Raw genomic sequence first — 27,227 nt, forward strand, 5'->3', positions numbered from 1 at the left:
GACAGCGACTACTGAGTTGGGTTCAAGTATGGATTTTTTTTTTGTAGGCTCGACTTCCCTTCCTTTTTTTTTCTGTTTTGGAAGCGTGCGGTTCTGTTTGGATAGCTTGGACAGGGTATATAAATATATGGAGAGCGTCAGACAAAACAAAGTTTCAAACTTTATTTTGAGCAATAACATCGCCCCCGTCATGGAGTGACATTGACAGTACATTTCTAACATAACGCTGGATGAAAGCATCGTTATACAGGAGCTCAGGCAGCCAGGAAATACCAACCATTTAGAAAAGCTGGTCCTCTCATGAAGTATAAAAAAGAAAATAAAAAAAAACATGAGAGCTCAACTTCTAAAAGGTGAATGGTTGTGTCTCCTGTTAAGAGCTAAAATTACCACGTTTAAAATGGTGAAATGGTTTGTAAAAAACATAGAAGCCAAAAAAGTTTCCTGGGAAATTTCTGGAGATTCAACATGTTTGAGCCACCAGTCTTGCTGTGAGACAGTCCTGACTATCTGGTAACAGTTGTAACCGGTCAGATTTCGCTCTGGTTCACAGCTGTAAACCAGCGACACTTTCCAATTCCAAAAGAAACAATTCACAGAACTTTCTTTGCTCTCGCTCTGTCAGACAGCCAGGTGTCCAGCTGTTTCTGGGCTCAGAATTTGAGGCTGAATCCAGGACCGACTGCAGACACCCCCTGGTTGCTGGTCGTCAGATGGAAGCCTGTGTCTTTGAGGTCATCGTCACCCTGCAGAGAAACAAATATTGCTCCTGGTTAATCAAGTTGTATCACTCTTCTGATATCATTTCCTCTATATTTTATATTATAACCTCAACCTGAATGATTCTTATGATACATTTTGATTGTATTTTATTAATTGAAATATTCCTTTTCGGTGTTTCAGTGGAGTTTTAATACAAGCTTTTCCACTTTTGAAAAGAAAAAAGCTGGCCTAAACATGCCTTAAAATGTGAATGAAAATATCTCCTGTAACTGTCCTTGAAAGTATAAGCCTTTAGCTTCTGGGTGGGTAGGACCACTGCTGAAAAAATTAGGGCCCCAACGGTAGCTCATCATGGAAAACATGAGGAGGAAATACGCGGACACAAAGCAGAAGCCTGTAATCTATTTAACACAGACAGCGTACGGAAAGACTGGTAGCTGTGTGTAATGGAGAAAGTGGAGCCTTAATGTCCTTACCAGGTGACTGTAGCCCAGGCCTCCCTCGGGTGGGCGAGGGCTGGTGCCTCTCTTCACCCTCTGCTGCTCGCTCTTGGCGGGCCAGGTGGGGAACATGGACGGGTCGATGGGCAGCGGCGTCTCTCGGAGGTACTCGTGCTTGAGCCCCTCGTCCGATAAAATCCTCTTACTGGGGCAGTAGGTGAGGAATCTGGAAACAGACGAAGAATTCATATTTAGATGCTAATGCACTTTAAGTTAAGAATGACGCACTGTTAAGCAGGAAGCTAGTTTGTGTCAAAAGATCAGACGCAGGTACGTGTAGGCACTGCTGGAGAACTCAGATTTTGAGTTCAATTTAGCATGCACTGAGGAACTGATTAATTGTAACGACTATATTAGCCATAAACACAAACGAGGAAAATGTTCCCTTTACTAATCAGCTTGATTGACTTAATCTAAACAGAGAATCCCTTCATGAGCTGCAGACCTGTCACGAGGAGCCAGCGAAAATGGTGCATGTAGTCTTAACCGGATATGACAGGATCACCACAGAATGATGAGGAGCTGTTTAATCGTAATAATTAGCTTTCTAATTCAGTCTGATTGAAATCTTCAATGTAAAAAAAAATGTGTATACCAAATTCTCAGCTTTCCGACACATGATGGCAAATACTAGCATTGAAAAGGGATGATCCAGCACTTGTTATTGTTTAGGAACTCAAAGAATGTGTGCTCTTCCTGCACCTGTGAATGTACTCATCCTCCGCACACTCAGAACCAAAGAGCCCTGCTGGTTTTAAGAGCCGTTCAAACCGGTTTTAACTGGGATATGAACCAGCAGTATTCTGGACTTCTATCTAACTAACTTTTTATTTGAAGTCAAGCTAGATTCAGCAAATCATGTGCATGTTGAGGCCCTTCTTCAGGTTACTTAAGGCCCCATTCCTCAAAAACTTCCCTACACAGTGGGGTGTGATATTCCGAACAGCTCTGCGATGTCTACCTGCAAAAATATTCCTCTAAACTGATCCTGCGGCGCTCTGTGTGAAGCTTTCAAACCGCACTCCTCTACGTGTTGACCTCCTGAGGTCTGTCTCTGGGTAAACGCCTTGTGAGTCCAACAGCTGGAAGCTTTCAGCTGCGTTGGACGGGTGCCAGACTTCCACTGAACCACGCTGGCTCCACAGTGGACACGCTGCTGCCATCCTCTGCAGCTGCGAGGTAACCGAGCGGTATGCTTTTCATTTACAGGTGCAGGCAGGGGGCTCTGTGGGTGGGTGAGGAGCTCGGAAGACAGCTGCTAAACAATGCTGATCTTTGGAATGTGCGAGAAAGACTTATGAACCCAGTCGTCTGTGTGTTTTATAAAACATTTTCCAGCAGTGGTGGACCTTCACAGTGGCTTGTGTGTGGAACGGGCCTGCTGCTGAGGCACGGTGATGAATTACTAGTCTGCTACCGTTGTCATGTTTTAATTCAGCTTGCCAGAAATGCACTCGAAGAAAAAAAGGTGGAGAGACCCAGGATTTGATGGATAGCAATGGGTTCATCCAAGTAAGGCAATTTCCTCTGGAGGACTAATTGTAACTGATACTAGGGTTTGAAAATTGTAGTTGTTGACATTTGTCTGTGTTAATAATGAATGGAAATAACAGATATTACTGAAAACAAACTCTCTTCTTGCAACTTGAAAATGTATGTTGACTAACAAGACTGTGGTGCGCTTACACTGTAGGTGCGCCGCGTTTGGGGATGCGTGGTGGGTACTAGTGGAGCCTCGCAGATGGGGGGGGTGCTGCAGCCCCCTCAGCACCCCCCCTTCCCGCGTCCATTCGCGATGTCTCGCAGACCCCACGCAGCAACGGTGGTAGACTCATCAGAACAGAGTGGGCTCACAGGGAGGGGGGGCAGGAGCTCCAACAAGCCGTTTAGGACAGAGAGTGAATACACATACTATACAGAGATGCTGTATGAGAAACCAATGTGAGTTTGGAACATTGCACAATATAAATCTATTCTAGTAGACTTCAACAATGGAATTATGATCAGTAGAAATGGCCATGACATAGACAGACAAAAATAGTCCGTTGTTACCGTTTGAACTAACGTAGCAACGGCAGGAACTGCTTCGATAGCGTTTTTGAGGAGCTTTTTGATTACAGATTTGAAAACATCGTTGCTTGCTTTTAAAAGTAGCACAATTCATTATGTCAAACCTTGGAAAGTATCTAGATATCCCTGCCCTAATGCCAAAGTAACTGGCAACTGAATATGTGTCACCGTTTGATGTCTATGTCTGGACCGCTGCGTAACAAGGATGGTTTCTGCCCGTTACTTCTCCGCTGTTTTCTTGTCGCTCTTGTCTTGTCAGTTAGAAAAGCAAACTGCATGCAGTTTGCTTTTCGGCCAAACTGTATACAGTTAAATCGAACGGACTTGTTTGTGCAGATGTGAGCGTCCTTAAAGGGAGGGAATGCTCATGACACGCATTTTTAAATAATTATCATCCGATAAAACAGACCAGTCTCTGCCAGTGTTTTTTTTTATTTTTATCCGATGACGTTATCAGTGATTTTAAACTGATTAATTACCGAAATAACATCAACCCTGTGGGCGGCACCATTTTGACGAGTCATATGACTTATTTTACCCGAAGTGACGTGAACTATGCGTTTGGTGTCGAGGACAAATTGACGGATGTGCTTTGTTCATGTTGTTTACTCTAGTTACTCTCTCAATTCTATAGAAATATGCCTCGTTGTATTGCGAAACATTGCCACAATTCGGATAGGAACAATCCACGGAATGCTCGGTTCCATCTATTGCCAACGGGTAAGCGTAGGAAGTACGTTCGGAGGCAGTGGCTAGCGAAATGTGCTCGGCCCTAACCGAAAGATCCACAGGCGCATGTATGCAGCGAACATTTCAAGTTTCCGGACGACTACTCTGAGAGTACGATGAAACATAAAATGGGATTTATTAATCAACCATTACTTAATGGGGATGCAGTGTTTTCGTCGTGTGTTTACAAAGTGAACGCATAGATGACGTCACGACCTAGTTTTTCGGATCATGTGACAACTGAAAATGGCCAAAATGGCAGCTGCCTGACGGAATATACAGGTTTTGATAAAAAAAGAGCTAGAACATCATTATTTACCGGGGAATATCGCTGATTTCTTCAGGGTATGGTTTAAACATAATGTTTCACTAAATACTGAAGTCTTGATTAATTATCTAATGACTGGAGCCTTCCTTTAACAACGGTCAATAAGTGCTTGACAGCGGTCTGTCTGTTCTGGATTAACAACGTGTCATGTGTTCTGAATTGACCAATCAGAATCGAGTATTCAACTAAGCCATGTAATAAGTATAATTATATGTTGAACTATTAATTTTCCATCAGTATCAGTTCATGTTATTTTGGATACTATTCTTGTGTTTGTAGCATTTTGCATATTTTTTAGGTATATAAAAAAGCGCAATGGGTTTAATGCCTCTTCCTGCACTGTGTATAATTTGTTATCCGTCGTGTCTGTGTCAAGAGCTAAGTCTAGATATTGTTGTAAAATATTGTTAAAGTGATAACAATAACAATCAAGTTCTTAAATTGATACCCTTTATTTTATGTAGTTCCTTCTTTACCCATGATGCGAATGATCGACTTGGCACTGGGTTATTCTAACATATACTTTCTTAAAGGTGGGGTAGGTAATTTTGGAGAAACAAGCTCGAGTGCGCTAGAATTTGAAAATACACAGCCGGAAGAAATCTGCCACTTCCTTACAGAGCCCCTCCTCCAACACACATGAACGCGCACATGACCAATGAGGGCACGAGATAAGTTTGTGCACAGATGGAAGGCTGACAGGCAGGTAGGCCATCCAGTTACTTTAGCCGGGCCGGCTAAAATGATTGGTCGTGCTTTTTACAGTACTACGGCTTCCACAGATGACTTTTTTTTATGGATTTGTTGTCAAAGCACTTCAGATATTCATTGCTATCGGGATGTTAAGAGCATTCCATGGAATATAACAAAAAGTGTATCTCGAGCCGGTTCCTCAAACTTACCTACCCTACCTTTAAGTTAAGTATGTCACAAACCCAGTATCCATACAGTTTCTCAGTCACATGCAGTGTTGGGTGTAACGCGTTACAAAAGTAACGGAGTTACAGTAATATATTACTTTTTGCTGTAACAAAGTAATGTAACGCATTACTAATGAAATGTGGGTAATATATTACCCGTTACAATGCTCAGTAACGCAGTGACAACACATTTTAACCCGAAATTAAATGGTGTTTTGTTTTTTAACAATGTACTAACATAGCGAGACATTCCGACACCAGACAAATTGTGCGGGTAGATTAGTAAACCTGGTGTTTACTCTTCAGACTTCGCGCCGGGATCTTCGGGCAGTTGAATGTCATGCACCCTCTATTCAAAAAAGAGAACGGAGCGAAAAATACTAACAACAAATTGTGTCAGGTGCGCGTGACCTGCTCCGCTGCGCCTGCATCATTTCCAAAGTGCTTCCACAGCAGTGACACACATCTGTGAATAATCGTTTATACGAAAATGGTTAAAGCAACCATCACTAAACGCCAGCAACACTGCGTCTACTGCAGACCGTAGCAACAGGTCAGATGGGGACATCACGTTACCCTCCGCTGTGGACACTAGCTTACTCCCGCCTGACTCGCCGCCCTCAACCCCGGAGCAGCACTCTTCGTTGCCCGAAACTACGCCGCCCCTCTGCGGCCCGCAGGTGCCAGCCAGGATACCACGGCAACACAGAGCCTGCCCAGGTATATCTAAACAAGTACCCGCCTGTACAGTGGGGTTAGGCGGTCATTTTGCAGCTCGTGGTATACAAATAGACAAGGGCTAGAATATGTGAAAATAGGGCCATGCCTGTAGAAATGTTGGGTCAAAAATAATGCATACAATAGCACAGATGCCTTCACCACGAATGGCTACAAAAAGATCTCATATCCCAAGCTGATCAACGAGCTGATGTTGCAGCTGAAATGATCTCCAGGTCACAAAGTCAACCTCACATGATGATGTGATACCAGTTTTCAAGCACAGTAAATATTCTCTTCCCAGAGTATGATGGGACCAAAGTGATGTTTAGTAGGCTACATGGTTTTAATAATACTTTTGCTTTTCAATGTTTGCCATTTCAAACCATGAGCTGGTTCAAATAATATTTGCCTTGATTTACAATATGTTCTCATTTGTTTTATCAGTACAGCTTTGAAGCTTTCGTGCTTTTCTTTGCCACAGTCCACTTTGGACTATATGAGATATTTCAGGATTGCACTTTTAACTCACTTGAAATGTTCTCACTTGCTTGGTTTCAAAACATAACAGATGTCATAATCTGTTCATTGGGGACCATCAATGCTATTTCTCATTGCTGTTGCCGGCCACTATTGCTCATGTAAACCTACTACTGCTGCGCCCCCTGTAATCTCAGATTCACCCTGAGTCATTTTGTTCTGGAACCGGGCCTGCACACGGCCATATGCTAAACACACTACAGAGCCCATTCCGTGTCCTGTTATTGTTTACTTCCTGTCTGTCTTCTTCTGGTGATTTATCTGACGTCCAGCGCTCCGTCTTTTAACCTCTTTTCCTTTCTCTTTCTTGATCCTCCTTAGCAACCTTCATTATAGTCCTTGACAGTGGTCTGTACTACTCTATTAACAACGTGTCACATGTTAAGAATTTACAATCAGAATCGAGTATTCAACTAAGCCGTGTAATACAAGTTGTTAGTAGCCTTAAGGGCCTACACAGTTGTTATGCTATACCACATTGCCCTTCACTGGATATATAATGAGCTGCACTAAACTACATTTTAGCATTTAAAATACCTAGCCATTCTTTTGCGGTTATTTTGGTGAAAGTAACTAGAAAAGTAACTAAAGTAGTGTAACTCATTACATTTCAGAGACAGTAATTTTGTAATGTAACTTATTACTTTCAAAAGAGAGTAATAAGTAATATGTAATATATTACATTTTGGAAGTAACTTGCCAAACACTGGTCACATGAGCATGCAACGAGATCAGTTGGAACCCCTCCTCCAGACAGACTGTATTTTTGGAGAAACAAAGATTTTTCTTTTAGTTAAAGGGGCCCTATTATGCTCATTTCAAAAAGCTTCATATTTGTATTTTGTGCATCTACTGTGACATGTTTACATGCTTGAATTTTCAAAAAGGTCTTTATTTCTCTCATACTGCAGCACCTCTTTTCACCCTCTGTCTGAAACCAGAGCTCAGTCTGCTCTGATTGGTTAGCTGGCCGGCTCTGTTGTGACTGGTCAACTGCTTAGAGATGTCCTCCTCCTTCGTCACATGCAATGTGTTGGAGATATATCCAATAGAAGCCTGAGTGTTACATAGTGATGTTATTCCGGCAGTGGCTCAGTCAGTAGGGGCTTGGACTGTGAGCCGGTTCAAGTCCCCGCACAGACCTAAATATGGAGAGTGGACTGGCACTTGGAGAGGTCCCAGTTCACCTCCTGGGCCCTGCCGTGATGCCCTTGGGCACTAGCACCGGAGTCTTGGGATTCTAACCTTTGCAGACCATTTACATGCACAAAAACCTATACAACACAATACAGGAAAGGGAAACCCAAAAGAACAGAATTGGGCCCCTTTAAGATGCAGTGCGGCGTGTGTGAGGAGCAATGTTGTGTCTTGTGTGGAATCCTACTTGTTCATGAGGTCAAAGCCTTGATCGGAGAGCAGCGCTCCAAAGCGCTTCCGCAGGTTGTTGTAGGGATACTCTGTGAAAGTCATTTTCTTCACAGCGGGCAGCTCGTTGTAGCCGGGCCAGATCTTCTCGCTGGGTGACCCCAGATCCTGCAGACAGACAGACAACACACAGTCAGCAGACAGCATGATGTTAGCGCGAGGAGAGATGGATATGAGATATTCCCATTTTTGGCAAAGGAATTCATCAACCGCAGGCGCGTGCCAATAAACCATTCCTAAGTGAATTTCAATGCTTTAATTCATAACTGGTAAAGAGTGTAGGATGACTTGGGAGGCCTCAATGACATCAGCCCAAAAGGCTGTCATGCTTTAAGCAGACCATAAGCAGGGACCGTCTCCTCCCCTAAACTCTGTGTGTATGTGCTGCAGACTGTAGAGAAAGCTGTGTTCAGCTGCCTGCACTTTTGTAGCTTCTACCTGATTCACTATGGTTTGAAGTTGAGGTTCACTTCTGTTTTCCCGTTTTTGCTTTCACCTATCAGCCTTTTTTTACTTTAAGAGCAGTGTGTTACTGCTGATTCACACACCAGACCTCCTGCTGTTCCAGCTTCCCATAAAACTTTTCCTTTTGCAAGCAGGTAGATTGTTTTTATGGGTAATTAGCGATGTTGTTTCTTCAAGGAAAACAGGTCTTATAAAACAGACAGGGTCATATTCTGCTCTATTAGGTCAGAGAACTAGTTATTAATATTGCAGGGATGAATAGCACAAACAGTCAGAGTCAGAATACCTTAATTTTCCCACAGAGGGGACATTTAACAATATACGAGTAGCAGCAACATTGAAAAAGCAGCAGACATCCTCACAGCATGGTTTGGTTTCACTACCTTTCCTGTATTATGAAAAAACCCTCTATGGTGACCTTTTCCAGTTTCATAAATTCAAGCTTGTTTTAATGTCCGTCAACAGCTCCACCCTGTGGCGCACAGCAGAACTCCACACTCTGACAGGCGACACGCTCAAAAGATTTACAGTCTTTAAACAGAAGGGCTTTACCCTTCAGTGTGAGGATTTATTTCATTTTATGAGGGCAAATGAGGGCATTTTTACCTTAAATATCTTATTAATTTGGTCGATTTCAGATTTTCCAGGGAAAAGAGGTTTCTGGGTGAGCAGCTCCCCAAATATGCAGCCCACTGACCACATGTCCACAGCTGTGGAGTACTCCTGTGGAGAGAAGAACAAACACAGTGGTAGACCGCAGAAATACAAAGTAGACAGTCTGCCTGGCCGGCTGCTGCGTCAGAGTCGTGTCTCGTGCGTGTACATGCGTGCGTGTGTGAGAGTGGATGTGCTCTGACGGACTGCTGGACCTCGAGCGTCTGGTGGTGTAAATCAGGGGTTCCCAACCTTTATTGTGCCAAGGACCGGCAGATACATTAAAAAAAAATGGCGGACCGGTTGTCAATTTTAACTGATTTTAATATTTACTCACCGGCAGGTAGCAACAGAGGGAGAGAGAGCCTGAACAAATACTAGAACAATATGCATCCAAAACATATTAAACAATGTTTTATAAAAAAAAAAGAACCGGTGTAGGTTTTTGGAAAAACGGAAAACAAAAATAATGACGTTATTCAGTTTTTAAACCAAACGGGAAAACAGATAAATCAACGTTTTGGTTTTGTTTGTATGATTTACGGATAATCCAGTGGGAAAACGAGGAGAAGGCGCATTATGAAGAAGATGCCCGGTCGCCACACACACAGAGCTGAGCAGAGCACACACACATCATGCGCCTTGGTGACCGGGCATCTCCTTCATAAAACGAGTAATAGGGGGAATAATCGGGCAGTTCGGTGTGTGTGTGTGTGTGTGTGTGTGTGTGTGTGTTTAACACATAGCAGCCTGCAGTCACTCTTTAGCTGTTCTAATAAAAGTAAACACAGCGAAGGCAGTGTGTAAAAAGGCACAGCTCTTTACGCGCTGGTGCTGCACTTCTCAGAGGCGTAGTACACGCCCCGCTGCCTCCTGATGCTGCAGCCATTTCATGAAGGGAAGGAGGTTTTCCTTCAATAAAACAGCTGCGGGCAGCAGATACCGTGAGAGTCCCGGACATGAATTCATAGATCAAGGCAGACTGGTTCACAGACTCTCCTGTTCTGCCAATCTGGTGCTTAAACAAATAGCTCTACACCCCCGGCCGACGGTCAAAGGTTTGCTAGCTGCTAGCTTTGTGCTACTACGGACTGCAGTGTCATATTATCTATCCAGAGACAGCGCAAGATGACGACATACACAGTATCTCCGGACTGTAGTCGTCTCAACTTCAAAGAGAAAATCATGGAGTTAGAAATTCAGGTTACTAATCTGTACCAGATCCGTGAGGATGAGACATTTCTGGACACAATACTCGAGGCAGCTGTGGTAAACAGCACCATTACCGATAAGCCTCTATCTCCACCTGAGCCGTGGCCTGCTCTCGGTGCTAAACCGAAGAAGTGGCAGCGCACTGAACCGTGGATTAAGGTCCAGGAGAATAGGCTGAGTAAGCAAAACAGATACTCTTCCAGCATTCCTCTCGTGCTCAGAAACAGCTTTGAGTCACTTGGAACACTCAAGGCAAAAAGACACCGGAGTATTGACACTGAGCATGAAGGGCCCGTACCCCCGATGCGCCAGGACGGCGCATCAACACCGACACGGCCTGCTCAACTACGCCAGGGAGAGGTCCATTTCACCCCAAAACCCACCCGGACCTCTCCAGCTAGTCATAGCTTATTAACACGTAGAGAAGCTAACGTTGCAAGCGTTAGCTCAGAGGCTACCCGGGACATTGCAGACAGAGCTACCAGCACTGAGGGCTCAAGGCTAACTGCTAACCCAAACAACACTGATAAAAGAGGAGGCGGCCTAAAAAGTGACGTGGGGAATGCAAGGACAATACCACAGACGGATATTATCTTGATTGGAGATGCCATGACAAAGCATGTGAAACTTGCAAAAGCAGATAATATCTGTCTGAGCAACACATCTGTCGAGGACCTGTCATCAGTGATACCAGAAATCCTCAAAGATAAACCAAACCACACCAAGATCGTCATCCACACTGGATCGTTTGATATCCTGCACAAAAAAACTGGCACTGAAACATTTCATCAAGCTACTGAATACACTAACCGAACATCAGGATGTATCCATCAGTGGACCAATTGCTTGCCATCGTAGAGGAAAAGAGGCATTCAGTCAACTCCTGTCTTTCAACACCTGGCTGGCATCTATCTGTCACTCACACAAACTGAGATTCATTGAGAATTTCAATATTTTCTGGAATTGTGGGGACCGCTTAGCATCTGATGGACTTCACCCAAATTATAGAGGTTCTCGACTACTAACAGCAAACATCAGTCACGTGCTCTTGACCTCCTTACGTGGACAGAATCAAGCCCCAATCTCGGCTCCATCTAAATCGAATGACACAACCTCTTGCATGGACACAAGCAACCCACTGACTTCCACGAAACAACATCTTGAACTCAGTGCAATCTCAGTGGACTCACTGCCCGAAGAAAAACAACGATAGTACAGATGCCATGCCATCTCCAACATACCAGTAATCTTAACCAGTCAATGGCATGGTAAAAACTATGCACCAGCTAATAGGCCCGCACGTGCCGTTAACCTCAAAGTTATCAAAGTCCAGCCAAAGCAGATCTCCTCTCATGACATAGAAGTCCAACAAATAAAATAAGCCCTCCTAAATGTCCTAATGATCTGATTAAAGAAAATAACTTCGATTGCATTTGCTTAGTGGAGACATGGCTTAATACAAAGCCCTTAATGGGCAGGTGCCATCTTACCTTAAAGAACTCATTATACCCTACTGTCCTACTAGGGCATTGCGTTCCAAGAATGCAGGGTTGTTGGTTGTTCCTAGAATCTCTAAAAGTACAATGGGAGCCAGAGCCTGTTCTTATCAAGCTCCACATTTGTGGAATCAGCTTCCAGTTTGTGTTCGGGCGGCAGACACCCTATCCGTTTTTAAGAGTGCGCTTAAGACCTTCCTTTTTGATAAAGCTTATAGTTAGGGCTGATTAGATTCAGCCCCTAGTTTTGCTGATATAGGCTTAGTTTGTCGGGGGACATCTTACTTCTTCCTTCTCTCTGTCTATACCTGTGTACTCTCATGTTCCGATTAACCCAGCTTCCCCACATTTCTTTCTTTTTGGTGTCTATATACGCTGGGATCCGGAGTCATGGATGATCCTGCGGTCCTGTGTCCTGGATCGCGAGCCCTGGATCGCGAGTCGTGGCTGTGGTCCTGGATCATCGGTCCTGGATGGATATCCTCGTGGATTCATCTTCCTATTATACACACATGCATTTCCAAACATTTGGACTACCTATGTTGCAAATGTATTATCTTTTCAATTTACACACGGCATCTATTGCACATCTGTCCATCCTGGGAGAGGGATCCCTCCTCTGTTGCTCTCCCTGAGGTTTCTCCCATTTTTCCCTTTAAACTGGGTTTTCTCTGGAAGTTTTTCCTTGTACGATGTGAGGGTCTAAGGACAGAGGGTGTCGTATTGTCATACTGATATTCTGTACACACTGTGAAGACCACTGAGACAAATGTAACATTTGTGATATTGGGCTATATATATAAACATTGATTGATTGATTGATTGATTGATTGATTGATTGATAACGACACAGCTACATCAATAATGATAGAGACCTGTCCACCAAACTATAGCTTTTATCAACTGCCCAGAAAGAACCAAAGAGGAGGAGGGGTTGCAGCCATATTTTCCTCAACATTTTTGTTCAGAATAAGAAAACTAGGTGAGTTCATGTCGATGAAATATCTAGCCATTGAACTAAAAACTGAATCAACCATAATTGTCACAATATACCGTCCACCTAGACACTCACCATTATTTATACAAGAGTTCTCTGAATTGATCTCACTATGTGTTACCAGTTACGATAAGGTGATCCTAAACGGAGACCTGAATATTCATATAACTAAAAAAGCGGACTCCAAAGCTATAGAGCTTGCAAATCTACTAGATAGCTTTGATCTAACACAGCATATAATAAATGCAACTCACCGACATGGTAATACATTAGACTTAGTGATAACAACTGGGCTAAACATCAATAATATCTCAATAACTGAGCTACCTCTCTCTGACCATCATTGTATATTCTTTGATTCTGAAATAACCCTTACTAAAACAAAAAAAAGAAGTCAGTTAAAAAAAGGCTCCTTAACGACAAAGCTGAATCAAAGTTCATCGATCTTATCAGACTATATGAACCACACAGTCATGACAGCTCTCTAAATGAAATGGTAGAACATCTCAATGATGCACTATCATCTGTATTAAATTCTGTTGCCCCACTAAAAACTAAAGACATCGACAAGCAAAGCCTTCCCCTGGTTGAACTATAATGGTGTCAAGGAAGAAAAAAGGAAATGTCGTGCAGCAGAGAGAAAATGGAGGAAAACTAAAACTACTATCTGCTGTGATATCTACAAAGATGCTTTAACTGCATATAACAGAACCATCCGACGAGCAAGGAAAGATTATTTTTCCAATATTATCACAGAAAATACCGGAAATTCCAGAGTCCTTTTCTCCACTATCGATCAGCTGCTAAACACTGTCTCCGCCCCCCCACACTCCACAACAGCTAAATGTGAGGAATTTGCTCTGTTTTTTGAGAACAAAATAACTTCAATCAGAGCTAGTATCAATACTAGTGGAGGTGGAGATTAAACCGATCTCAGTAGGGTATGTAATGTAACCATGAGTAACTTTACATGCATCGCACTGCGAACTGTGTAAAACTGTCTCAGAAGCAAACTCCACAACCTCAGACATTGATCCTATCCCCACAACATTCTTTAAGCGAGTGTTTGATAGCATCTCCAGTCCAGTCCTGGACATTATAAACACATCCCTTAAAACTGGCGTCTTCCCTGATGCCTTTAAAACAGCTGTTGTAAAGCCTCTATTAAAGAAACCTAAATTGGATAACCACACAGTAGCAAACCACAGACCAATATCAAATCTACCATTTATCAGTAAAATATTGGAAAGAATTGTCTCAGTCCAAATAAATTCCTATCTTAAAGAAAACAACATCTTAGAAGTATTTCAGTCAGGTTTCAGAAGATACCACAGTACGGAAACTGGTAATTAGTGACCTCAGACTCAACTCTGATGCAAATAAAATCTCCATCCTTATCCTATTAGATCTCAGTGCAGCTTTTGATACTATTGATCACAACATCCTAATAAATCGACTTGAAAAGCTTATTGGTTTCTCTGGTTGCGTGTTGAACTGGATCAAAACATATATCAGAGGAAGGATGTTCTATATTAGTCAAGGAGGCCATACATCAGAGAAACATGAAAGCCGCTACGGGGTTACACAAGGGAGCGGTTTAGGTCCATTACTCTTTTCTCTTTATATGTTACCGCTCGGCGACATCATCAGAGAGTATGGTATAGATTTCCACAGCTATGCGGATGATACACAATTGTACATATCGGCTGAACCAAATGATGTGACAACCATAAACTCCATTACCAACTGCCTGACAGCAATAAACAAATGGATGAACGATAATTTTCTTAAATTGAATGAGGACAAAACTGAAGTCCTACTTGTTGGCCCCAATTCAAAAAGAGAGATGCTAACAAATAATCTAGGAAGTTTAACCGCTTGGATTAAACCGGAGGTGACAAGTCTCTGTGTCATCATGGACTCAGATTTGAACTTCAACGCCCATTTAAACAAAGTGACCAAAATAGCTTTCTTTCATCTCAGAAACATAGCGAAGGTAAGACCATTCATAAATCAAAATGATGCAGAGAAGCTAATTCATGCTTTTATATCTAGCCGACCAGACTACTGCAATGCACTATTCACTGGTCTCCCAAAGAAAGCTATTGGAAGACTCCAGCTCATTCAAAACTCTGCAGCTCGACTACTGACGAATACCAAAAGGAGGGAACACATTAGTCCTGTCTTAGCTACTCTACACTGGCTTCCTGTAACTTTTAGAATTGATTTTAAGGTGCTTCTCCTCACATACAAAGCTCTAAATGGACAAGGACCCAGCTACATTGCTGACTCTCTAATAAACTACACACCCGCCAGAACACTGCGATCATCAGATGCAGGTCTATTAGAGGTCACCAGAAAGAGTCATAAGAATATCGGTGATGCAGCCTTTGTAAACTACGCCCCAAAACTGTGGAACACGTGACCCAACAATATTAGGGAAGCCAATCTGTTAGACATTTTTAAGAGGCAGCTCTTTACCAAAGCATTTTACTGACATTGCACTATTTCTCTGTTTTATTCCCCATGTTTTTATTTTAATTATTTTATCCCACTTTATGCTTTGCTCTTGCTGCTTGTTTTACACTGATTGTATGTCTTATTTCTTACTGATGTAAAGCACTTTGAACTGCAATCCCCTGTATGAAAGGTGCTATACAAATACAGTTATTATTATTATTATGTCCTTAAAATGAAGTCCGAGTTTGAAATATATCTCAAATAATGTATGCACTGCCATTTCCCCACATAAACATAACAGTCTGCAATCAAACGGTTGTCTCCTGTGCGCTCCTCTTCCTGCTTGGTGCACCGGTAACTTTCTCGTGCGCACGAGAGGCTGAGACCAGGCTGAGCCGCCGAATCCCTCGGAACATCATAAAAGCCATTTTCAACTGTTTTCTGGTGAAAGTTTAACTAGGCTACTGGATGAAATAATATGACTGGTATGTGAGAAAATTAAAAAACATGATAAAATATTTTTATATATTTATAATTCTGCAAATATTACAATAAAGACACAGCTATTTTGCGGCCCGGCAGTAACACCTCCGCAGCCCAGTACCGGTCCGCGGCCCGGGGTTGGGAACCCCTGGTGTAAATCAGATGCTGTAAAACACAAATGGTGTTTCAGTGGTATTTGGATCTCATAAACGTTTCTTCTCTTGGAAATATATCACTGGGCAAACCACAATCAATCACGATGGTGTGACCACATATATGAAAAGTATTGCAACGGTATTTCTTATGAAATGTGGATGCAGTACAGTTGAATTCTCACCTTGGCTCCGAGCAGCAGCTCCGGTGATCGGTACCACAGGGTCACCACTACGGGGGTGTAGGGCTTCAAGGGGGAGCCGTACTCCCGGGCCAAACCAAAGTCGCCAATCTATATGACAGGTCAGATGCCCAACATTAAAAACGTTTTCAATTTCACGGCCCTCTGATGTCTCATAGGTATACTCTGGTACAACAAGATGCAGTGATTCACATTTTCTTGTGAGCTTGCATACATAACTTACAAATGTCGTTTATTTAAAACATGCCAAACATTCATGCTCAGATTGACTTATAGTCAGCATGTGTTTGTGCAAGTGTGCTCCCGCTCTGGAAAGAGTTGCACATCAAATGATGGATTAAAGTACTCCTTTCACAAGTTTATTTACTCTATCAAAATATACCATATTTATTTATGGATAAGCTTTTTTCCCAGGTAACTTAACCTGTGAACTTCTGCAGAGTTCCTATGGTTTCAATGCTTGTCTATTTACACAACTTTCACACAAAGATCTCCTAAAATAAACGCCCCTTTTGCCTCAACCTTTCACAGGACAGCTTGATCAAAAAAAGGAAATAAAAAAACATGCATTTTCATTACTATCTGCTATATTGCTAATCTCAAATGTTATTAAGACATGTGACAACTGTATACACAGTGGCCTTATCCTGGTGGCTAGGGTATGTGATGTTAAAATAACCAACATCAATCAACAGTCCTTGCTGTTGGACATTAATCCAAACCAACAAACCTCTCAGTTTGCCTATTCTACTTTAATTAATAATAATGCTACATTTCCCAGAAAGCCAGTCAATAACTGCAAGAGCCACTTACATATTGAACTTCCTATAAAAAGCTTGATACTGTGGGCATAAGATAATATCTAAGAGACCAATTAGTCTGTAAAACTAAATAAAATGTATTATTATTATTAAAAACCACTAATGTTGAAGTGAAATGGAAAAAAATAAACTATTCTGTTAAAAGACAGTTTTATAGATGAAATGACTGACTCTCTGAGCTGCCATAAAGGATCCAGCGAGAGCAGCTGTTTCCAAGGAAAGTACTACCTAGCTTCTGTTCATGGGGCCACAGTCCGGTCCTACCTTGAGGATCCCCTTGTGGCTCAGCAGCAGATTGGACGTCTTCAGATCGCGATGGAGGATCCAGTTGTCGTGGAGATGTCGGACACCTCGCAGCAGCTGGATCATCAGAGTCTTCACTTCACCTGAGAGAGAAACGTTGTGTTGAAACTCGTTTTTATCCCATTCTAGTTCAAGTGTGTAGCGGCGTCTCATTGTACCTGGCAGGAAGGGCTGCTTCATGGTTTCCATCAGACTCTTCAGGTCATGTTCTACGTAGTTCATCACGATGTAGATCTTGTCCATATTACTTCCAACAACTATTTCCTAATATAGGAGGGAAAGCAAAGTTTAGAGTTAGTTGAACACTTAAGGACACACAATAAAAGTGTTAACTAAGATTTAATATCTCTCACCCTCACTGTGACGATGTTTGGGTGCTGAGCTTTCAGGATTGTATTGATTTCTCTCAAAGAGGTTATGGGGAAGCCCTCCTTCTCCTTCTCCATCTTCAGCCTTTTCAGGGCCACGATTTCATCTGCCAACACGAGGCAGTACACGTTATTTTTAACCATAAACACAACGAGAACACCAACAGTATTTGGACCTAAGTGTTCACGTTCATACCGGTCTTTTTGTCCTTGGCTCGGTACACCACGCCGTAGGTTCCCTCTTCTATTCGGTTCAAGCACTGGAATTCCTCAACACTGCGACAACCCTGACAAAAATCAACAAACTCTGATTGAAGACCTCGACATACTGCTAGATCGCATTACATGCCAACATCAACACATTTTGGCCAGAATAACATTTGCATTATGTTGTTGCCGACCTGTAAAGCAGGCAGATATTTGGGCAGCTCCTTCTTCAGCTCCACAGGTGAAATCGGGGGCGAGTCTGGGATGTAGTTCTCTTCGGGGGTGGGGGAGCGAGAATGAGTTTGAGACTGAGGTGTGGGGTCGCCCTCTCCTGCCGTGTCCTCCCCGTCTTCGTCTTCCTCCATGTCCTCACCGCTCTCCTCAGAGTCGTGATCGAAGCGGGACTCGGTCACTGTGAGGCGGAGAGGAAAGTCAGTTAAGTTTAAAACACTTGTCAGACTAATCGTTGAAATGTTTTTTATTTGCGCTTATCTTAAATATAGGGCTGTCAAGTTAACGCGTTAATAACGCAAAAAAAAATTAACGCCACTAATTATTTTAACGCATGTGCATTTTTTGTCCTCGGTCGCCCCGTAGTTTCAGAGCGCATCGAGTTTAAAATACCATCTAATCCAAGCACACTGCTCCTGCCGCCCGCTTGCAGCAGACCACACTTGAAAGTGTGCGGGGGAGACGCCTGGACACGTCTACGAGCAGCAAACTTTCAACAAAGATCGCTAAAGCTACAGCTTGCAGGCCAATTCACATTGTGGAGGACGAGGGGCTGCGTGATATAATTATGGTCGCATCCAACGACTGCACTTATGAATTGCCTTCCAGAGCCACCACTGTGTCGAAAATACACAACTTGTATGAAGTCCAAAAAGCGAAAGTAGAGGAGGATTTAAGAAAGACTTCCACAGTTGCGCTCACCGAAGACTATTGGACTTCACTCAGTAATGACAGTTACCTCAGAGTCACAGTGCATTATTTTGACCCACTGTGGGAATTTCTGTCTCATGCTTTGACAGGAGCGGCTTTTCGCACACAAACACTTGAATTGAGGCAAATGTTTGTGATGTTCAGAGGTTGTTGTGTTTAATATTCATGAGAATATTTGTCATTGATCAAATGATAAACAAATATTTGCATAAAGCATATTTGTCCACTCATATGTTGTATTAAAAACTTGAAAAATATCCCTCTAAGGTACATTTAGAACAGATAAAAAATGTGCGATTAATTTGCGATTAACTATTTTAATCGACTGACAGCCCTACTTAAATAATAACGATTCGATCTAGATGCAGGACATTTGAATCATAAGAAAGAAATACATCTTTATATTCCCAGATATCACATACCTGCAGGTACGTGATTCCCATTTTCCCTCTCATCTTCAAATTCCTGCCCTGACTGCTCGTCCTCACTCACGTCCTCTGAAAGGGAGGAAGGGAACAGTGAAAGCTGTGTTTCTCCGTAACAGGCTTTTAACCAGAGCAGTGGAACAGCGGTTTTACCTGCGCTGTGCTCAGACCTTCCTGAGCCTGAAATAGACTCTCCTTCCTCTTCTTCGCCCTCACTCTGGCTGCTGGACCCGTCTTCGTCATTGCCGTCCTCTTCGTCAGAGCCTGATCCTGATGCTGGAGAAGGTGAATGATACGAGAACAGTTTTTTTGATATATTTTAAAGCTATTTAACATCCCCTTCTTGTTAAGTTCAAAGCTATGTGTTTTTAGAAATGTTTTAATTTGATTTTATTTATGTTTTATGACTTTTTGTTTGTTTAAGCCTGTGATTTAGAATGTTTTTATTTGATGTGTGTATTAAATCAGAAATCCTTTATTCGTTCTAACGTAGAATGTGATGTAAAATGGCATTTGTTTTTGTGCGAAAGCACTTGCCAAGGTGCAATATAAATAGTGTATTATTTGTGTTATAATTAATGACTGACATAAATGAGGAATAATCCAGTTTCCATTCAAAATGTCCAATCCAAAAAGTTAGAAAGAGTGATTGGAAAGGATAAAGTATTTTGCAGTCAAATATACATGTGTGCTTTGTTTTAAGTGTAGGTGAACTAGTCCTTTACCCATGGAGGACTCTCCTGAGCTGGTCTTCCTCTCGCTGCCGCTGATGTCCTGGAGGTCTGCCAGCGGATCTTTACCCTCCGGCTTCTCCTCCTTAGAGGCTGCAGGCGTATGAGACGACGACGATGATGATGTCGGGGAAACTGAGTCATTGTACATGATACAGTTTAGAATATCATAGAAGCATATAAGGGATTTTTGAATTGTTTCTTGTTATATAGAAATTGTGACTTTATCTACTTACTTCCACTCTTCCTGGGTTCGCTGAGATCTGATCTGTCCCGGGGAACGCGGGGGGGACTTCGGCTGCGGTGACTTTGTTTTGACTTGTCATCATAATCTTCAGGTAGCAGCCTATGGGCGGGCGGCACTGCGGATAGGGTAGATTCATTTTTCAATGAGTCCTGCATCATAGTTCACAGAGTAATAGGAAAAATACACATTTCTTATCAGGTGTTTTCACCTTCTGTGTGTCCGTGTAGCGCACTTCTCTTTCATCCCAGCAGTAATCTAATTAGTGGAGCATCGGACGCTCTCAGGTACTAGGGGGGTCTCAGGCTCTCCTTTCTGATCTTGATGCTCTCCATTTTGATTTTCTCCATTACGTAAGACACGATTATTTATCCTGAATTCCCCTACTCAATCATATTTCTTTCAGGGTTCATACACATTTTCACCAATGATTTTCAATGACTTTTCCATGACCTTTACCGAATTTTCCATGACCAAAACAATTACTCTTTCTCAGCGGTACCACTGAAAATGGTTTATTTTAACATGAAACAGGAAAATAAGGTCTGCAATAAGGTCTGCATATGCATGTTGTGCCTATCTAAAACAAATAAAATAATAGGCTTACTCGCTTCTACACGCTAAAGCAACTAAAATCTCTCACCAGCAAAATACCTCGACAGTTAAATGCCATTTTATGTTTCATACGATACAGTATTTATTATCATTATAGTATTACTATTTCGACGATTAGATAAAATATAAATTATATTTGATGCAACTTTAGTTAAATTTCCATGACTTTTCCAAAACTTTGGGAAAAATATTGTTTTCCATAACTTTTCCAGGGCCTGGAATTAGCATTTTGAATTTCCATGACTTTTCCAGGTTTTTAATAACCGTAAGAACCCTGTTCTTTATGATTTCAGCCTAGGTCAGTTCCTAAGTCATTTTGAATGATGTCTCAATCATGCTTGTCCTTAGCCACCAACTCCATCTCTCATAATCTCCATCCCTTAGCATTACACCATCATTCTCTCAGTTTCTGTCTTTTGACATTTCACAGTTAAACAGTTAGCGTATGTGTTTCTGAGCATGCAATGCATGCTTTTAATGGTTAGGGTTGTAATTGAACCTGTCCCAATACACACACACAAATATCCCACACCTCTACCCATTCACCGACCTTCTCGCCGCCCCCCTCGCTCTTTGCGCCGCTCCTCCGCCCTCCTCTCCCGCTCTTTCAGCTCCCGCTGCTCTTTCTGCAGTTCGCGCAGCTTCCTGTCTCGCTCACGCTGGCGCTCCTGCTGTTCCAGCCGGTCCCTGTGGTCCAAAAAAAACCCAGGAGAATCCAATCGGGGTCTGTTCAGACAACCAAAAGCCCAATCTTGTCAATGTTTGTTTGTGTATGTATACACTAGATGGCAGTTTGGAGAAACAGACATGAAGTCAAGCCATGTGCTGCTGAGGGCAGGGCAGCAGCCAAATGCTTTTCAGCCACCTAAAAAAGGCCAACCTAACAAATTCAACATCAGTTTTTAAATACGCTATAAATACACTTTATTTTGCCACGTCACCTTGCAGTGAGACAGACCTTTCTGACTAGGTACTGAAGCTGTTATGCAGCTCTCTTTGAAACAGAGCTCAGAACATGGAACAATCTGTACGTTTGTTTATTTGTGTATTTTGTTTGAATTCTTTAGCACAATTACAAAAACAGACATAATTATTCAGGCAGCAGCAAAAACCACGCTTTGAAATGTTTAATTACCGTTTTTTGTCAATGGAGTCTGATGGTATTAAAGAGAGATTAGATAACGGCTTCAGTTCCTCGTTGGAAACGGCTGTCTGACTGCAAAGTAAAGAGGGAAAACAAAATCTAAATATAGCCAACGATTAAACAGATATTGATTCTTTTAGGAGGGACTTTTTTAGCTCCTAAAACATTTTGCTGACCGCCCAAGTCCACAGTACTACATTGCATACTTCTGTGCTGGTTCTCCTGTTTGTTTCTCCAACTGGGGGCCTGCTATAAAGTACCATGTGCACCCCAAATGCACACAAACTGAACTCTTTAAAGTTTGTCTCTCGGGTACATTCAGTGCTATACTCATCATTAATATTGGACAATTGTTGGGAGTCCATTTCAATCTGCATTATTTACGTAGAATATGTATATATTTTTAATATAAATATACCTGCAATTTAGCCACCTGGACTTGAGTGAGAAACTTTCAAATAAACTATGACCAGTACGTCACATAGGGTACATGTAAATCCACAGTACAGCAGCTATACAATTGAAAGACAGTAGCAGATAAATAGAAAGTTCTCATGTAGCTCAATTGTTTTAACATCCTGGCAAGTTTAATTCTTACGTTCAAAAACATGAATCCTAACTCAACTCAAGTGAAATTCTAAAAGGACAAATACTTCTGTGCCTGAATGAATCCGAGCTAATCTAATATGTGGTTTCCAGTTGAGATGCTCACCTCTCTCTGCGTGAGTGAGCTCTGGCCTGCTCCCTTCGTTTCTGCCTCTCCCAGTCTCTCCGGGCTTTGTCTTCTTCCCACTGACGGTTCCTGCGGTCGCTTTCTCGCTCTTTTTCTTTCTCTTTGGGTCGAACATGTTTCCCTGCTGTACAAGTCAAAGAAACATAGTTTTGAGGAGATCCTTACTTCAAAAATAGCTCCAAACATGTTGGATTCAGGTGTTCACGACGCTCGTACCTCCTTCGGCAGAGTGACTGCGGTGACGTCTTTTCTCTTTTCTCTTTTCCTCTTTTCTGTGGTGAGACTTGTCTTTTCTTGCTATTTGCTGTGGTGGCTTGATTGCTAATGAGTCATCTTCTTCGGCCCTGCATAGATATAAAGAAAGACATGTCACACATGATTTGAATTTGAACTATTGCAAGCATACTACTTCCCCTGTGAAAATACACATATTTGTGTACTACGGTTTATGTACCTGTCTTCTGTTGAGTCCTCCCGTGTGTACGGGGAATTACGAATTGTTATTTCCATCTTTTGATCCCGTAGTTCTCCTTCCTCCGGGGTATCTCGTTTGGTCTCCCGATCATCCGACTGTGGAACAAGGCCCTGAGAGGACTGTGCAAGACAATAAGAGAGGTATAAACAGTCTGAACCCTAATTCACCTATGACTATGTTTAAGGATTATAGTTTGTTGTGTGCTGCCTTCTGTGTGTACATGTTTTCAGGAAATGTTGTTGGAAGCGAAATATTGGGATTCAGCCTTTAACCATTGATTCCCAGCAAATGGACGTAAATACACAAGACATACACTCGCCTATTGAAAGACAAAAATAAGGGATGTTTATGACAAACACTTGTATGCACCTTCATTTGAACGACTGCGGGCTCAGAAGTTTTGTAAACTTTGACTCAATTTATTGCAATGAAACTTTGAAAGATAACATGCCGTTTGATTATGGTGGTAATCGAAAAGATGAATTTTCCAAAATTGTGGTTAGAGCACATTTGGAATTTAGCTAACACTATTTAATGTTTTCAAAAAGTAAATAATTACATAAAATATATGTATTGTTCCCAACAGAACTGTTACTTACTGTAAGTATTAAAACAGCATTTAGAGAATGTGGCATTAACCCTCTGGAGTCGGTGGACGCGCCGGCGCGTCCAAGTGCACATAATTTTACGTAATTAATCATATATTTTCGAATATAAGGAGTAGAAACATGATTCAGATATCCGCGGAATCGCTGGAAGGGTAGCTTTCCAGCAGTATCTCCTGTGAGACTGTAACCAGGGCACATCAGCCAATATGGCCGCTCAAAGCAGCTTGACTTTACACTGTGTGGGATTGGTGGATTCGTGTGTCCGTCAAGGAAATCTCAGCCGGCAGACATCATGGTCTGAAATGACCAATGGACATCGAGAAATCACTAAGGACCTACCCACCAAGTAAAAAAAACATAAACCACGTGTCTCCCATCAGTTTACGTCAGTGTGGAGAGAGAGAGAGAGAGACAGAGAAAATGGCTAAAAAAAGTTGCCGACTTCACTCGAGATTTTTTTCGCTAGCAGCACTGAAGATAGAGCCTCAGATGTTCAGAACCTGAAGTCTTCGACTCTTCTGAAGAAGAAAAACACAAAGACAACAACAAGGATCCATTTGGACATGGGTAAGTGTAAATATTACAGTAAGTGTACTGGCAATGTGTGGGGAATACCGCGAAAATGAACAATAGGTTTATTGATATATATTTGTTATCGATAGTCATGAACTTTTTCTTGGGACAAAATAGACTCCATTAGCAAACGTTTACTCTGTGTTAACGTTATGTTGGTGTGTAAAAGTGAGATTACATGTGTTGATTAAATTAATCATTTATTCGTCCCACAACGGAGACATTTACAGTGACATGTTTTTGTCATCGATTATTTTATCATACTGTTCTGTACAGATGAGACTTTGTAATCAGATGTAGCCTATATGTGTATCTGTGATTTTATACTGAATGTAAAGTAACTGGAAATACCTGTGTGTGTGTGTGTGTGTGTGTGTGTGTGTGTGTGTGTGTGTGTGTGTGTGTGTGTGTGTGTGTGTGTGTGTGTGTGTGTGTGTGTGTGTGTGTGTGTGTGTGTGTGTGTGTGTGTGTGTGTGTGTGTGTGTGTGTGAGATCGAGAGAGACTCCTTTTCCAACCTCCCAAACTTTCTTTTTATGTGTGCATTGTTATTTGTGCTTGAGCAACATTTTACTTGAACTTTATTTCAATGAAATTAGTTGTAATTATTGTCCTACATTTTTATTTGTTTTACAGAGATGTTTCACAGCTGTCTGGGCCTAGTGGCCCACAGGCAGCGTTTATCCAGCAGCCACAACATCCATCTGTGCCGGCCCCCAGGTGAAGATCTACTGTGGCTCAAGGGCCTTCACTAGAGCCATCACCACCAAGGACCAGCATCACTACAGCTGCCTCCATCTCCATCTGCGGCTGCCACCAGGTCAAGATACACCTCAGCACAAAGGCTCCACCACAGCCATCACCTTCAACCCAGCCAGCAACGAGGTGGAGGTCTCGTATAGCACTTGTACACCCCACCTACACAGCAGCCCATGCACCATCACCCCCACCTACACAGCAGCCAGACCCACTGTCTTGGAAGACAGACAAAGACATTGACACTGTCTTGACATTTATAATGAATAGTTGGTTGAAAGTTCTGATGTTCAATATTGTAAATAGTGAGATTTTCCAGTTTCTTATATTTATATAAATAGTTGGTTGAAAAAAACATATTTATAATAAATTGTTGGTTGAAAAAAAAAGGTTGAATGCTCAATTTGTATTTTTACACATCACATGAACCTTGGTATGTAATATGAAGTCATTATTCAGTCCTAATGTATCTCAGTCCCTGCTGTGGTGAAAGTAGAGTGATAAACACTTGTTTTACTCAAAATTCGAATTAAATTTTTTTCATTTTAGACATGAATTACACATTTATATATAGTGTAATTCAAATATTTCACTGCTTTTGTGATCCTAAGACTTTGGTAACCAAATCTAAAACACCAAAACATTTCGATCACATGAGTAAATTTGTGTTTTCACAAGAGTTTTGAAGATTTTCCGAAAATCGGATGTAACATTTTAAGCTTTTGAGCTACTCATCTCATCAAACAGTGCTCTAAGGTGAGTAATTTGCATATATAGCAATACCAGAGATTGTCTTGAACATTTTGATATTTAACACATGGGGTGCCATGTTAGAAGAAATACATTTAAAAGGGGATTTAAGAAAACATCAAAAATTCGAGAAAATACCCTTAGACTCCAGAGGGTTAAAGTCTTCTATAAAAGCAAAAAGTCATAGATATTATAATGATAAGACAATGTTTTGAAGCTTTGATTTATTCAATACGATTTTCCATATATTTTATTGATTATTAAACTTACCATTTTAATGTATAACTTCTACAGCAAATAAAAGGCAGAAAGGGAAAAATGGCTTGGAGTTACAATTTGTTTAATACTGTATCAACGTGTAAGGGGCAGTGTTGGTCAAATATAAGCTTTAAGGTACTTTACATTTTTCTGGTGCTTGGGATCCGTTTTCTCTTCTAATTCTCTTCTGCGTTTTTTTTCTTGTAGGATTTCGTCAAGAGTTTTAACTTTCCAGGTCTCCTTTTCGTCCCCCATCAGCGTCCACTCTCCACCGCCTGCTCCACATCACACACAAACAAGGACACATGAGATATCACTTCAGCCTTCTTTGAATATGAAGAGTTAGGCCTATAAAGCATAAAATAATCCAATATTTTTATATCAGATCCATTATCTATTAGTTGGAATATGCTTTAACATTTTACTTTCTTGTTAAATATGTGAAAAATGTTGAATTAACATTCAATATTTGAGATTATGAGGTCTTGTTGTAAATCGGAAGTTATTTCCTAAATTGAGACGTATAAAAACGTAAAGGTACTGTAATGATTATACCCGTGCGGTGCTATTCCCAATGCTGCCCCCACCGAAATAAACGTACAACATACCAAACACAGCAGATGTAGTCATGTTAGCAAACATTATATAATCGCATACGAATAATTTATGTATGTTGCTTATCTGTCACTGAGTGTCCTATTATCTGTGTTGTTCAACTCACGCTAACTACACGGTACATCACAACAGCATGTAGCTAGCTAACATTAACAGGCCAATTGACGTTGCGAGTAGACTTAGTTAGCCTGCCAACATAGTTAGGGTTTTGTAATACATAAACCAGTATGTGTATAAGGCGAAAATGATAGACGAGTGTATTACTTCTGACTGTGAATGTTGTGAGTCCAGCGGCGGGTGCTAACACATTAGCTAACTCTAGCTAGCTAACACTAGCATGGTCGACAGTTGCTAAACAACTTCTGAAGCTAACAAGGTGATTTCAACGGGATAGTTAGTACAGCTGGTTAAGCTCTAAATTGGGGCATAACTGGCTGTATTGGTTTGTGAAGTTAAAGGCCTGAGTACAGAAAATAATGAAATGAACCAGCGAGCAGTTGAAATGGTTAAACAAACCTGAAATACGCGCAGCGGTATTATTATGGCACACCGGAAGTCTCAACGCTAAGTAACGTCTCTAAAACGTC

At 41.6% G+C, this 27,227-nt stretch overlaps 1 protein-coding gene across 5 annotated transcripts; it reads right to left on the reverse strand.

The window, feature by feature from the left end:
- Positions 1–147: 147 nt before the first annotated feature.
- cdk11b (cyclin dependent kinase 11B) lies at positions 148–27,227 on the reverse strand. Of its 5 annotated transcripts, none has more exons than XM_034087109.1 (21): positions 27,157–27,227; positions 26,170–26,300; positions 23,062–23,201; positions 22,824–22,951; positions 22,587–22,731; positions 21,866–21,946; positions 21,281–21,417; positions 20,108–20,233; positions 19,866–20,006; positions 19,294–19,416; positions 19,138–19,212; positions 17,968–18,185; positions 17,763–17,853; positions 17,552–17,673; positions 17,357–17,462; positions 17,160–17,281; positions 16,057–16,164; positions 9,024–9,140; positions 7,912–8,060; positions 1,200–1,389; positions 148–746 (listed from the first exon to the last, which is right to left on the reverse strand). In XM_034087109.1, exons 2-21 carry the CDS (start codon positions 26,278–26,280, stop codon positions 654–656), a joined length of 2,523 nt encoding a protein of 840 aa, XP_033943000.1. In that variant the 5' UTR covers positions 26,281–26,300; positions 27,157–27,227; the 3' UTR covers positions 148–653. The 5 variants fall into 5 exon arrangements, with proteins under 5 accessions (XP_033943000.1, XP_033942998.1, XP_033943002.1 ...); XM_034087107.1 differs by having other exon boundaries at positions 21,281–21,456; XM_034087111.1 differs by lacking the exon at positions 21,866–21,946.

Source organism: Pseudochaenichthys georgianus, chromosome 7 (genome assembly GCF_902827115.2).
Source record: "Pseudochaenichthys georgianus chromosome 7, fPseGeo1.2, whole genome shotgun sequence".
Taxonomy (NCBI): domain Eukaryota; kingdom Metazoa; phylum Chordata; class Actinopteri; order Perciformes; family Channichthyidae; genus Pseudochaenichthys; species Pseudochaenichthys georgianus.

What these genes read in the sequence shown, in the direction of transcription:
- cdk11b (XM_034087107.1), bottom strand. Translation starts at nt 26,280, where the DNA reads ATGGGGGACGAAAAGGAGACCTGGAAAGTTAAAACTCTTGACGAAATC. An exon ending in CAGTCACTCTGCCGAAGGAG is followed by an intron (nt 22,732 to 22,823) that starts GTACGAGCGTCG and finishes TGACTTGTACAG; the next exon opens with CAGGGAAACATGTTCGACCC. An exon ending in GCTCACTCACGCAGAGAGAG is followed by an intron (nt 21,947 to 22,586) that starts GTGAGCATCTCA and finishes TTTACTTTGCAG; the next exon opens with TCAGACAGCCGTTTCCAACG.